At 36.6% G+C, this 15565-nt stretch overlaps 1 protein-coding gene across 15 annotated transcripts in view; it reads right to left on the reverse strand.

Moving 5' to 3' along the window:
• OtopLa (Otopetrin-like a) overlaps positions 1 to 15565 on the reverse strand; it is a 349564-nt gene that overhangs the window by 61525 nt on the left and 272474 nt on the right. For all 15 annotated transcript variants that reach the window (XM_069819334.1, XM_069819330.1, XM_069819342.1 and 12 more), the window contains one exon: positions 5598 to 5712. In XM_069819334.1, the coding sequence (XP_069675435.1) occupies positions 5598 to 5712 (115 nt within the window). The remainder of the gene's footprint in view (positions 1 to 5597; positions 5713 to 15565) is intronic.

Raw genomic sequence — 15565 nt, forward strand, 5'->3', positions numbered from 1 at the left:
CAACGACTCGTACCGCACGGTCTTCGGCTGAAGCAACTGGAGTACGAAAAAAAAAAGCCTGAAGGGCTTAGATCAGGTGATCTAGCAGGCCAGAATACTGGACCATCACGTCCAATTCATCTATCACGAAAAGTAATTCCAAGCCATTGCATTGTTTACATAGACATTTGTTACGTTGTGAACTGAGTTGAGATATAGTGAGAGCGCATACGTCCGACAGGAAGCAATTTTCTTATCGAATTCTTTCCCTAATACATTCCTGTCTTGTTGCTAAGAAACAAATTATCTCCAGCATGTGATTTATTAGCTCTTATTACTTCAAATTATGTCTCCTATCATCATCATCATCATCATCATCATCATCTGTGGCATTACAGCCCTTGTAGGACTAAAGCCTGCCTAACAAGTGAAGCCCAATCATTCCTGTCCCGGGCACGCCTCCTCCACGTTCGGATCCCCAGCTCCTTCATATCCTCCTCTACATCTTTCATCCATGTATTTCTAGGTCTCCCTGTGCGTCTTCTTCCTCCTGGATTTCCTCTATATATCCTGTGTAGTAATGAGCTCTTCTCTTCTTTCCACATGGCCCAGCCATTTTAATCTTGAGCTTTTTATTTCCCCCAATATTGAAGGTTTAGCATACAACTCATACAACTCGCTATTGTATCGCAATCTCCATTCTCCGTTTACTAACTTTGGTCCATATATTCTTCTTAAAATTTTTCTCTCCCAAGTAGCGATTCTATTTTCGTCTTCCTTAAGCATATGCCAGGTTTCCGATGCATAGGCGAGAATTGGTCTCAACACAGTTCTATATATCTTTATTTTCCCTGCCTTCGAAAGGTGTCTAGATCTCATTAATTGGAGAAGTGCCCAATAACATCTATTCCCTTCTTTCAATCTCTCTTTTATCCCCTCTGAGGTATGCAAAATTAAAATTGGAGAAAGGAATATTGCAAGGTTAAATTGGCTCAGAAAGAAGACAAGGGCTAGTGCAGATGTCTATAAAGGAAAAAGGAAAGAGGCAAAAAGTGTATGTAGAAGGAAGAAACGAGAATACTTTGGGGAGCTGATGAATTATGTCTCCTATCAGTCAACACAATTTGTCGCTTGAATTTAGATTCGCCCTGTATTATTTCTCGTGCACATTACGGATAAAGCGATTAAATAAAACATCACTTTTTCATCATAATTGCCTTGCGCAGCATATTATATCTCTTGAGCACTTACATGTATTCAAAGAGTTGGCTCAAGGCTTGAGTATGGTGGCAGTCATACCAGTATTATATCGAGTTTTGTAATTTCCTTAAGCAATGAAGCCGTGTGGTGTTCAGATTGTCAAAATACGTGCATGCACTTGCGCTTTGCTTTGCTCTGCCCCTCCCCACCTCGCCTCGCCATCTGAACATCGCAAAATCAATACGTTTGTATCTCTGAGCCGACAATTCAGAGGGGCTAATGGCCGCATGTAAACAAACGAGATTGATGATGTGTGCTAACACCCAAAAGTTGGCTTAATCCACCTAATTATCAGGAGCTACATTTTTATCAATAGCTTCTGCTCAAACAACGTTCAACAAGCATTCGTTCCACATTACATTTTAACAAACCGAGGTCTGGGTGAAAAGACTCCTTCCCTCGTATACATATGAGTATAGTATGAACTTCACTGAGTAAGAAGGTTGGACTCATGGGTTGTTTAATAATACCGAATTATAAAAGACTCAATCAAGATATTCGAATTACATTTCGTAAAAATTTACCGGTACCCTAGGTACAGTTAGAAGTTATTTGGAGTAAAAACAAAAGGCATGGCGATTTTATGAATATACAGGACTCCTACTAAAGATTTTTTTTATTTTAGTAGGTTACTTTACGAGCTTTATCGACATCTTAGGTTATTTAGCGTCTGAATGAGATGGAGGTGATAATTCCGGTGAAATTAGTCCGGGGTCCAACACCGAAAGTTACCCAGCATTTGCTCATAATGGGTTGAGTGAAAACCCCGGAAAAACCTCAACCAGGTAACTTGCCCAGACCGGGAATCGAACCCGGGCCATCTGGCTTCGCGGCCAGACGCGCTAACCGTTACTCCACAAGTGTGAACTCCTACTAAAGACCTTCCGGTTTCGAACACATATAATTCACGTTTTATGAATCTGAGTTGCATGAAAATAACACCAATGGAAAGATAATATGTAATACCATACTAGTGGAAAGTTCATAGTTTTATCAGGTTTTTCCCCCAAATGTTTAACACCCTCTTATTCTAACTATTGCTACTAGAATCGTAATACTTGTCCACATCGATAGAAAATCTAATAAAGAATCATTTATGTCTCTAGCATATTTCAAAAGCGTGAAACTTTTCGTGTGTATTTAATTTAAAAACAACTCATTTCAAGCCACTGAACCATGCAACCAGATTGTAACGTTATAGCCAGTGGCGGAGGTAGTTCACGTACGGAGTTCATTGACCTCTTGCATCCGTACTACGAGAAGAAAGAGGACTGTGTTAGCGGCGATGTTGCCAGACTGCTGTAACTTCCAACTTAATTTTTTAATTAACCGTGCATTTAATCGCAAAACGTAATATAGGTTTTCTATTCATTTAAGTGTATCCTATCGTTCCTTTCAATCTGCAGGATTATTTCACTTCCACCTTGTATAACTGTTTGTCACGATTTTTTCTATGACGATTGAGTTAGCTTAGGCCTACATTATTTCTGTGTTGTTTGGGTAAAGGGAGTTAAATACTAAAACTGACTTCGGAAATAAATGAAAATTAAACTTCGAACCCTTATTGCAAATAATTTTCTACACAAATAAAACATATCAAATGCTAGTATTGTTTTCTATTTTGCACACTCACTTGTATAATTTAACTTGTGTGTTCATCTGGGGAACAAAATTCCACCTGCACAAAAAATGACTTAACCCCCTTTATCCGAACACCTCAGATTTTTCAAAATAATTTTCCAAAGTTTGTTTTTCTCTGGAACTATAAATATTGTGTTAATTGAAAAATACACTAGCTGTAAAGATTTTCCTGACAATGAAATAAAGCTTGTACAAAGTTAAGCAAGTGTGCAACATTTTAGCAAAATCTACCACTTAGTTTCTGGGTTATGTGTGAATTTTGTTTGCTAAATGTAACTTTCGGAAAATGAAGCGTAAAATTAGGATCTTAAAGAAGAATGGCGTGGCGACATGACATTTAATAATTATTTTGGACACTTCATAATGAAATTTTGAAATAAAATTTTGACATCCCAATCTTTAAACATCAGAGAATAAAATAAAATTAATATTAAAAATACAGACGTGGACAAATTATTACACTAAATTAATTATATGTGCAACGAAGCTGTATTTATCGGTAGAAATAATGAACAAAAATGTATTTTGCAAAGATAAAATGAACAGAAAATTGAGTTTTGAGGTTACTAATATTTTGTGAACATTTCATTATACTTTATTAACACGTTGATTTTGTCAGGGATGCTGGCAACCAAAGTTTGATACTTTCTTTGAATATCAGCATCATTTAGCCAGATATCAGGCAGTGCTTAAATGAGTCCATGTTTTGTTGTAAGCCTCTTTTAGTTCACTTTCTTCTTCAGTATACATCACAGATTTTCAATTTCGTTCATGTCCGGTCTGCTTGCAGGCCATGAAAGAATATCTTCTGCAATATATAATTAAAACACCAGTAGTACAAGCATAGCGAGAAAAAATATACTTAACCATGGGAAAGATATACCAGAAGATGTAAACAGTCATATTTACGACAATAGAGACTCTGTAAATTATACTGATAGTTGATATGACGAATTATATTATGTTTCCAAGAAAACGTTTTAGTCTAATAATTTGTCCACGTCTATAGAGTTCTTCTACCATTTTCAATGATATCTCCCTTTAAGAGATTCAAGCAAAATATACCGACGAATAAATAACGTTAAGAAACAATGTTAAACTTTTGTGTAGCAATGGGTGTTCTGATGTTCATCTGAAAGTGAGATACGGAAAACAATAGACTTACATCAGAAAAAAAAAAACTGATTAAGTCACAGCGGACAACACGTGTTTCTAATATTTCATTCATTCATAGTGTTCTGCCCAAGGGCAGGTCTTTCACTGCAAACCCAGCATTCTCCAGTCTTTCTTATTTAAGGCTAGGTTTTTCTGTGCTTATCGATTTATGATAAGAAGTTTTCCATCCACTTCGTGGGCTCCAGTTGGTTATTTTTGTTCTGCAAGTTTTGGAGCGATGTTGTGATGATTTGAATTGAGAGTCACGCAACTGGCGACGTGCGTGACCCGACCTCACGCCTGCAAGTTGTGCAAAGCGCGCTACTTGCAAAACTCGAACTATGTTGTGCTACAATTCCGAAGCACGCCGTCCTAGTACCTTAGCCGCTTCTACCCGGGAGGAAATGAAACCACGCTGTAAACATGTGCCGCTATCGGAAAGTCAGAACTGACATCTTGTGTATGCTATCTGCTGTTATATGCCGTCCATCCCTTACAGCAAATCCTACCCGAATCAGCACATCCTTCAACACGTCTGGGGATTGCTTCCTGTTTTCGACACTTCCTTGAGGTGGAGTAATAAATAACTCGCTCACGTAGCCGGCTGTGTTTAGAATAATAAATTCCGCGAGAAACGTGGATTAATATTGTACAGAGCTCTCAGATCTTCAGTTCTTTGTTAGTCATCAAATACCTTTTAATCTTTTAATGAAAACAAGATTCATCATCATCATCATCATCATCATCATCATCATCATCACTACCACCCCCATCATCATCATCATAATCACCATCACCACAACCACCAAGATAGGGGCGCCCAAACTTTTTTATCTATCTATTTGGAGGACCAGTAACTAGAAAAATGATCGATCGATGGGCACATGTTATACTAAAGATAATTAGTCGAAATCCAGTCCCTTGCTACCTATGTTGAGAATAAGAGCAACCGTAGAAACAATTCCTATGGATATGGATTCACGGAAATCTTGTATTTGTACGTCTATTTTACAGAGTACAGTAATGGATAATGTAACATTACCTTTCACCTACCTATTTATTTATCTACCTACAGCGTGTCCCAGAAACACCGTCCATTTCTTCAAGTTATACTATAGTACAGGTTCTACCAGAAGTTTAAGAACACTCCTTCGAAAGAGATGTTGCACTCCTGTCTTTATACGTATGTGAAACTCCTTGTTGTTTATATAGGAACCTAATGCCTATGAAAAAATGTTTTCACTACAAACTCAATCCAATCTTACAAACTGTGGATTATACAGGATGTTAAAAAGTATCCAATATTTTAGGAGATTTTAAGAGGTTTAGGAGGTATAGGTAGACATGTAAACATGTTGGTTTATTCGAATAATATGGACGGAGTTTCTGGGACACCCTCTATTTTATTAATATCATACTCACTTCAAACACGACAGTAATTATTTTGAACTCAAAAAGTATCTATTTTGGCAATATTTCCCTCCTCTAAGTGGTACTATGCATTCATTACAATCGATTAAGGATGTATCGTTCATGAATGTATACAGTTGGAATATACATACCTCATAGTAGTGCAGGGGAAGTTTGTGCGTCACCACTTCGGATATGACGTATGCAATGCAGATCACCACCAGCAGCTTCGCGTAGATGAAGCTCATGATGATGAACAGCGACGTCCTTCAAACACAAACCACATCACGCAATTTACTCTCTTTATATTGCACTATGCCCCATGCCAGACCGGCTTCCTGTAAGAAACAAGTTGAGTACAAATGTTGTGCTGCTTCCTTTTCTAATTACTTACTTACTTATTTAATTACCTACTTACATACTGGCTTTTAAGGAACCCGGAGGTTCATTGCCACCCTCACATAAACCCGCCATTGGTCCCTATCCTGAGCAAGATTAATCCAGTCTCTATCATCATATCCCACCTCCCATCTACGTCTCGGCCTCCCTAAAGGTCTTTTTCCCTCCGGCCTCCAAACTAACACTCTATATGCATTTCTGGATTCGCCCATACGTGCTACATGCCCTGCCCATCTCAAACGTCTGGATTTTAAGTTCCTAATTATGTCAGGTGAAGAATACAATGCGTGCAGTTCTGTGTTGTGTAACTTTCTCCATTCTCCTGTAACTTCATCCCGCTTAGCCCCAAATATTTTTCTAAGCACCTTATTCTCAAACACCCTTAACCTACTGTATGTTCCTCTCTCAAAGTGAGAGTCCAAGTTTCACAACCATAAAGAACAACCGGTAATATAACTGTTTTATAAATTCTAACTTTCATATTTTTTGAGAACAGACTGGATGATAAAAGCTTCTCAGCCGAATAATAATAGGCATTTCCCCCCATATTTATTCTGTGGTTTAATTTCCTCCCGAGTATCATTTATATTTGTTACAGTTGCTCACAGATATTTGAATTTTTCCACCTCTTCAAAAGATAAATTTCCAATTTTTATATTTCCATTTCGTACAATATTCTCGTCACGAGACATAATCATATACTTTGTATTTTCGGGATTTACTTCCAAACCTATCTCTTTACTTGCTTCCAGTAAAATTCCCGTGTTGTCCCTAATCGTTTGTGGATTTTCTCCTAACATATTCACGTCATCCGCATAGACAAGCAGCTGATGTAACCCGTTCAATTCAAAACCCTCTCTGCTATCCTGGACTTTCCTTATGGCATACTCTAGAGCGAAGCTTTCTTTTCCAATTATAATATATAAACGAATTTAATGAGTTTATGGTTCCTCAAGATAACTAAATAATGATCACAAGTGATCAGCGTTCTAATATTGATGACAATACGTCTGATGGTGTAGTAACAATAGTAGCAATGGCAATATTAATAGGGTGCGATGATGATATCGGTAGTGATAATTTTATTATGATGGTAAATTTTATAATAAAACATTAAGGCCCGGTTGCATAAATGCGAATTAAATAAATCCCCGATCACCAATCAGTTGATGTCTGATTTATTTGATTTCTCATTGCGTTGCACGAAAGTGAATCTCCATTCAACTTGTTTTGATTTACTAATTGCTGATTTAAGAAAGAAATACATTATTGGCATCAGCGCTATTTAGCAACCACGGCCAATTTGATGCTCTTTAAGAGAGGGGAAATGAATGCATCGAATGGGCGTTGATCAAGAAAAAAATGAATGCTTTGTCGTTTTGTTATTTTTGTAGAAGTAAAACAGAAGGATTCCATCTGTATAGACTACAGAATAAAGTAAAAGAAATGAACCGAACTAAAAGCATGCGGGAATAATAATAGAACCTTCTAATGTAACATTATGGAGGGCTTTATGAATGTAATAGAATATAAAGAGATGGATGGTGTTTCGGTAAAGCAGAAAAAAAAAAACTTTAATTTTTCGGTCTTTGTCGGAAATCACGACGTCATTCACCATATTACCACAGTCTAGTATATTCAGAAACGAAGCTCAATACGTAGTAAATATGCATCCATAGATAGTTGCTAACCGCTACTATCACCACATCACAAACAATGCGAAATAGTACCTGCACAGTCTATTGTTCTTAGTGCCCTCACAACTCAAGCTTCGTGACTGTATATACTAGACTGTGATATTACCTCAGACATCGCTTATGAGTATTTACAGAAAATTTCTTCATCAGAAGACTCTATTAGCTAGATAATTTAAAAAAAAAACATGACTACTTCAACTATTTCCTATATAATTATTTATAATTTCACTATAAACAATACACACTTGATTAATGATCAGTCACTAATCAGCGAAAATCTGTTGATCAAATCTAATGGAAGATTGATTTTCGATTAATTAACTGATTGTTCTTTCAGTAACGAAAATGGAACTGATGGCCAATCAAACCCTCTTTGACCGTAGATCAATATCTGATCGGTTTTCTGCAACCGGGCCTAAGTACATTTAGAAAGTGTGAAATGTACCAATATAAGCCAATATTAAACAGTATGTTGTACTTGACTGATAAGAAACGAATCCTGGGCACGTAGCTTTTCTTTTTCTCTCCGTTCACTTCAGATGATTGAATGGCTGTTTTTTTTTTCCAAATCTGATCGTAGTATCAATTATTTAGACTGTTTATTTCTATTCATAGCTATGATATCTATCCTACGATTGCTCCCACCAGCAACAATATAATGAACTTCCGCGTGAACTTCTAGATTTTTGCATCGAAGAGCATCTGTGATAATAGAACATATATTCACAGTCTAGTATATACAGTCACGAAGCTTGAGTTGTTGAGGGTACTAGGAACAATAGACTGTTCCGGTACTATTTCGCATTGTGTGTGATGAGGCGATAGTAACGATCCTAGTGGTTAGCAACTATCTATGGATGCATAATCCCTACGTATTGAGCTTCGTGACTGTATATACTAGACTGTGGTATACTGTTGTGACGTTTTATTCTGAGTACTTCTTTCTGTGGGCAACTGTGAGTATTGTGTCCCATGTTTAATAGTATAATAATAATAATAATAATAATAATAATAATAATAATAATAATAAAAGGTAAAAAGGTAAAGGTATCCCCGTAACATGCCATGAAGGCACTTGGGGGGCATGGAGGTAGAGCCCCAGTAATAATAATAATAATAATAATAATAATAATAATAATAATAATAATAATAATGGTGGTGACAGGATTTTTGCTCGTTGCCAAACTTTCAGAACGGCCCGGAGGTTCACTCAGCCTCCTATAAAATTGAGTACCGTATCTTTCCCGGGGGTAAAAGGCGGTCAGAGCGTGGTGCCGACCACACCACCTCATTCTAGTGCCGAGGTCATGGAAAACATGGTGCTCTATCTCCATGCCCCCCAAGTGTCTTCATGGCATGTTACGGGGATACCTTTACATTTTTTAAATAATAATAATAATAATAATAATAATAATAATAATAATAATAATACTCATATTAATAATAATGGTGATAATAAAAATAATTATTATTATCATATTTCTTTGGTAAGCATAAATAAATAAAATATAAATATTAGTAAATTAAATAAAGTAACAAGTAATTGAATGAATAAATGTGTAAATAAAATTACGAAATTAACGCAGAACTAGTGGATTATTTCACAGCGCTTTATCAACATCTATGGTTATCTAGCGTCTGAATGTTACGAAGATGATAATGTCAGAGAATGAGTTTGAGGTCAAACGCCGAATGTTTTCCTAATGGGTTGACGGGAAACCAAGGAAGAAACCTGAACCAGGTAACTTGTCCCAACCAGGATTTGAATCCGGGCCCGCTCGTTGCACGGTCAGGCAAGCTAACCGTTACTCCACAGCGATGGACCAGAACTATTGTTCCAGGGCTGAAAGTAGTTGTTGTTTTCTAATGCCAGGCGTTTGACAATAAAGTCATTTGACCTCTTGCACTCCAATATTTTTCAAAGATATTATCATGACCAGCCACTGAAGCACAGATTTTGAGGTGTTCCGAATCCATTTCTTGGTTTGAGTTGCACAATGGGCAGTTTGGGGACTGATATATTCCAATTCTATGCAGGTGTTTGGCCAAACAATCATGGCCTGTTGCCAATCTAAATGCAGCTACAGACGATTTTCGTGGTAAATCGGATCGGGAATTAACTGTGGATTTTGATGCAGGGAGTTCCATTTTTTCCCTTGGGATTGAGTTATCAAATTTTGTTTGTTGAAGTCTAAGTATGTAGATTTAATAAATCTCTTCACAGAGTAATACGCAGATTTAGTAACAGGTCTGTAAGTAGCAGTGCTGCCCTTCTTTGCTAAAGCATCTGCATTCTCGTTTCCCAGGATTCCACAATGGGATGGCATCCATTGGGATACAATTCTTTTATTGAGTGATATTAATTGAGAGAGCATTTTAGTTATTTCTGCTGTTTGAGATGAAGGTGTGTGTTTAGAGACGATTGATAGAATAGCTGCTTTGGAGTCTGACAATATAACTGCATTCCTAAATTTATTGATGTGGCATAGAAGATTCCTGAGACTTTCACTTATTGCAATGATTTCACCATCAAAACTTGTTGTTCCATATCCAAGAGATCTATAAAGTGAGAAGAGACAGCACGTAACACCTGCACCGGCACCTTGTTCTCTGGAGATCAAGGATCCGTCGGTGTATAAATGAAGCCAATTTTGTGGACGGTACCTAATATTTCAGTGTTTACTTCCGATTTCAGTATTTCTTCTGTTAAATTTAGATTATATTCTATATTTAATAGAGTTAAAGGGTTTGGTTTAATTTGTAAGTTTTCTTTGAAATTCGGGATATTGATTTTCTGTTTTAATTCTTGAACAATGGATATGAAACTTTGAGTTTTCAATCTACCCAGGGCTGAAAGTAAAATTAGCTTTGTTAAGCATTGGGATAAAAATTTACGAAAAACGCAATTATAAAAAAGAAAACAAGACTGCAGCATGTAAGCCGCGGTACGTAGTGCAGGATTCTGCTAAATTTCAAGGTTCCATGATGAACACAATGAACATTCCGCTGCATAAAAGAGATGCCTTTAATAGCAGAGTAACACGACTTTTTTGTTAAAGCAACGGAAAATAATTTCATATCTCGGGCATTCTTCGCTCTAACCATAGCACAAATTCCTTTCTTTTCTGATGAACAAGGCGTGGGGCTGGACCGGGCAAGATGGGTTGCTAGGCAACACGGAAAGGGCGTGACGTCACCAACAAGACGGGGCTGGTAACCGTGCTCCCCTTCGTCACTCCCCTCTATGTGGATACATGTATGCAAGGGCTTAGACCTCTGCACTGAATTATGAGTGTACTATTAGTCATAGTAACTAGGTTCGAACCTCGGCACGTGGTTAAACATGTGACGTACAAGAAAATTAAGAATCTGTTATCGTGTTAGAGTAAAGAGAGGTAATTTGAATAACTTTAGATATTTTAACTTTTTTTCATGGAATATACCCACAGTATCGCTAATATTAATATGAAAAGTTGCACTTACATGTTTAAAGAAGCGATAGAAAATTTATAAAATGAAAATAACTGTAGCTGAAGTCACAATTGAGCTATCCGATTTACCCGCAAAGTTTTACAGGATTTTAAAAACTTGGAGTAATTTGGATATATTGTGGGGCAATATGAATAATACGAAATAAAGTTAGAAAATGTTATTTTCACATATATGATTATGTCTCGTGACCAGAATATTGTACGAAATGGAAATATAAAAAGTGGAGATTTATCTTTTGAAGAGGTGGAGAAGTTCAAATATCTGGGAGCAACAGTAACAAATATAAAAGATACTCGGGAGGAAATTAAACACAGGATAAATATGGGAAATGCCTGTTATTATTCGGTTGAGAAACTTTTATCATCCAGTCTCCTGTCGAAAAATCTGAAAGTTAGAATATAAAACAGTTATATTACCGGTTGTTCTGTATGGTTGTGAAACTTGGACTCTCACTTTGAGAGAGGAACAGAGACTACGGGTGTTTGAGAATAAGCTTCTTAGGAAAATATTTGGGGCTAAGAGGGATGAAGTTACAGGAGAATGGAGAAAGTTACACAACACAAAACTGCACGCATTGTATTCTTCAGCTGACATAATTAGGAACATTAAATCCAGACGTTTGAGATGGGCAGGGCATGTAGCACATATGGGCGAATCCAGAAATGCATATAGAGTATTAGTTGGAAGGCCGGAGGGAAAAAGACCTTTAGGGAGGCCGAGACGTAGATGGGAAGATAATATTAAAATGGATTTGAGGGAGGTGGGATATGATGATAGAGAATGGGTTAATTTTACTCAGGATAAGGACCAATGGCGGGCTTATGTGAGGGCGGCAATGAACCTCCGGGTTCCTTAAAAGTAAGTAAGTAAGTAAGTAAGTTATTTTCACAATCATTTTTCCTTTTAGAGTGCTTGGTTCTGGATCGTTATTTATTTCTTGTCTAAGAATTTTTTTTCTTTCATTCCATCTTTAAAATAAAGACTAGGTAATAAAGAATTGACTACAAATTACTAATAGTGTTGTAAATATGTCATTCAAATTGCCCGATCTATTCAATCGCGAAAATCTATTATCAAAATTTTCCCGCTCGTCAACAAAATAGAATTTGAATGTTAATTTTTAGTCTCGTTTACATTATCTGAAACAATGTTGTTCGAAGGAAAGACTGCGATTGTAGGGTAAACAGAATAACATTTGAAGCGTTGGGCCGAATAACGGTCTATGCTACAATTTTTCAAAATTGAGTTTTTAATGGAATAATGCTCTGTATAGTCTTACACAGCTGTCACAAAAATTGTTTCTCAATATCTGTACCAGAGGCACTTCTACACGAGTTACAACCATGAATTTCTTGGTTAGAACAACGATCTATGTCACTAGTCACTTCTAGCATATCCAGTTGTTTACATCGTATCGGGAGCTATTGCACGGGAGCTTCTCTTTACGAATACTGGGTACTTGAACTCTGTGTATCAGATATATTATTTAATGTACCGAAGTACACATGATGTTTCAATGCAGATATTCTGCGTCATCATACGATGAAAGAGTAGTGGAACGGAGAAAAATTCTCTCCGGCACCGGGATTTGAACCCGAGTTTTCAGCTCTACGTGCTAATGCTTTATCCACTAAGCCACACTAAATAATATATAATATGACATGCGTGAATCACTTTGTGATTTAAGACGGCGCTTATTCCGTCGGATCCCGGCCAACCAGTCACCCATAACGAGTGCACCTCTGCACATATTTGGACATTGTCCTACGTTCATAGACATCTATGACGTAGTGCAGAGGGCAGGCCACTAGAGGGAACCCAAGAGGTGGAACTTAAACTGAGACGATTCGATCCGACACCGGGATGGGAATCCGGTGTGGCTTAGTGGATAAAGCATCAGCACGTAGAGCTGAAATCCCGGGTTCAAATCCCGGTGCCGGAGAGATTTTTTTCTCCGTTCCACTACTCTTTCATCTGTGTATCAGGTTTCGGTTGATCTATTACATAAAATGAATAACTGCAAGACAGTGACGATTTCTATGGTAGATAGTGATCTGCAAAATAAGTCTAAAAGGGGGGGGGAAAGGATCCAGACAAATTAATATTAATAAGTGGAAAGATGTGTCACGAAAATCTCTGTCTTGAGCATACAACAAGGAAGACGAAGTCGAAAGTTAGTGCGAAAGATCCCCCAAATAATGTAAGTTCCTGTCTGTTATTTTTGCAGTATTTTATTAGTTGTATTCTAATTTACACTTTACCTAGTGTTAGTTGGCCTATGTTTTGCCACTATAGTTTATCTTAGAATTTTATCAAGGTATTTCGTTTCAGGAACAGATTTGTGGAAATTCTTGTAATATGCGCTCACAGCTTGCTCTTGATGTCAGAAAGGAGCTATTTAAAACGTATTACTCTCTTACAGTCAGCATTTAAAAATTGTGATTGTTATTGTCTCATTATTAATAAAATTTATACTTAACAGATAAGCCACCTTTTGGGATGGATACTGAATATTCGGGACAGGGGTTCAAATTCCATCCCCCAACAATTTCTCAACTGTAATATTTAATTTTCTTTATTCATTTGGTTTTGTTACAACTTTCATTAATTTAATGGTGTAACTTTAATAAATTACATGGTGTTAATTCATATTAATATATAGCATTTAAAAATAAATATCAAGCATTTTGTTCATAATTTAACCTTCTTATTTACTTTGTATATTTCATAATATTCTGATGGTATAATAGTACATTATGCAACGAGCCTATAATGGTAGTAATTAAGACGCGAGTATGTTTATGAAACGAGCGCAAGCGAGTTTCATAATTTTCATACGAGCTTCTTAATTACCATTATAGGCAAGTTTCATACGACTTTTTATGCTCGACCATATTTCTAACTTGAAATTATTCATAAGTATTCATATTATTCTTATCTGACTGGGGAGCGGAAGTGGCCTTGTGCAATCTCGTAAATTGTGAGATGTGCGCAGACGCGAAAGTATTGATTTTTTCCGAGGAACAAATGTCATTGACCTTGATATAATCTAAGAGAGTAAAATGAACATTAATCTTGATATAACCTTGAAATTGATTTAGACATTGAAAAACGAGATGACAAATTGAATTTATTTGAATATTATTTACAATTAACGCTAATTATTATAGTAACAGAACATAACCTTCTGCGATAGTATTGTATTTCCAGTCTCCGTGACGTTTCACTAGTCTTTCGATTGCATATCCGAGAATAATCCATACTTGCACTTTTATAATGCTACCATGGTGATTTCTGATTGGCTGAACAACTGAACTGTAATGAATAGGTGTACTTTAATGAGGTCCATTAAAGGGCTGCTACCAGGTGTATAATTACTACATTTCGGCATGGTCGAGCATAAAACTCTTTATTGTCTGTATTCCCCAGTAGAATTTCTGTGGAGTTAAAATGTTACAAACTTCTATGATGTGTAGGCCTAATTTAACTTTCAATAACATACAATCGTATACTTCGCTTAGTGTAAAAAACATATTGATGGAATAACGGTCTATGTTGTCCGTCCGATAGTAAATTTATGAGCTGAATTACGGTGTAACATTTTTGGTCCTCCTGCACAGTTAGCAGATTGTAACATAGACCGTTATTCGGCGCAATGCTTCATTTCTTTTTCTAGTCACTGTATTTTACTACAGTCAATGACCGAAGTCTTTCAAATGATGAGACAGTGACGAGTGAGAATGGCATAGAAGACTTTTATCTTGGCCACATTCCCACCAACATTCTTGCACGATCTGCCGGAGATCGAATACGGTTCCCTTTCACGAGAAGCCGCCAGGTGATTTACCGGGCCCTACATCACGCAATGAAAGAAATCAGATAGGAAACCGAAGGCAAGCTCGAATTATTGGAATTCAATTTCATGAAACTATTACAATGTTTCACTTTGCGGTAGAAGCGGTAGATATCACTCAGTGTAAATCGCTTTGGTTTAGGTTAGTATAAAATTAATTTCCCCTGGTCCTACTCTGCTGCACAAAGGTATACAATATCGGGATTGATACCTGAAATATTTAGCCCCTCAATGTCGTTGTGATTGATTTACAGCATGGATTTCCACTTAATTTGTCAATTCTACAAAATGTGTTCTAATTCAAGCTAATACTTCCTAATGGAAAGTCTGTTTGAGATTAGACTCTTGCCATTCGATTATTATACTTTTATGATTTGTTTTTTCACAGCTGTAGAGCTGTCAGTCATTTCAAAATTTCCCCAGTCTAAGTAACTATTCATTTCAATTGAATTTAAAAAAAAAACACGTCTATTTAGATATTGATAGAGAAGTTTAAAACCAGTGTTAATTGCATTTTATGTTTCACCTCCCTAACACTCCTTTGAATTTCAAATGACATCCCTATATTATATTTAAATCTGAACTAGTAATAGATGTCATTAAAACTAGTAGATAAGTTCGAATAACCGTTTCTCTATCTACAGGGTGATTCGTTTGGGTATGGAAAAAATAAAAACAC

Source organism: Periplaneta americana, chromosome 2 (genome assembly GCF_040183065.1).
Source record: "Periplaneta americana isolate PAMFEO1 chromosome 2, P.americana_PAMFEO1_priV1, whole genome shotgun sequence".
Lineage (NCBI taxonomy): Eukaryota > Metazoa > Arthropoda > Insecta > Blattodea > Blattidae > Periplaneta > Periplaneta americana.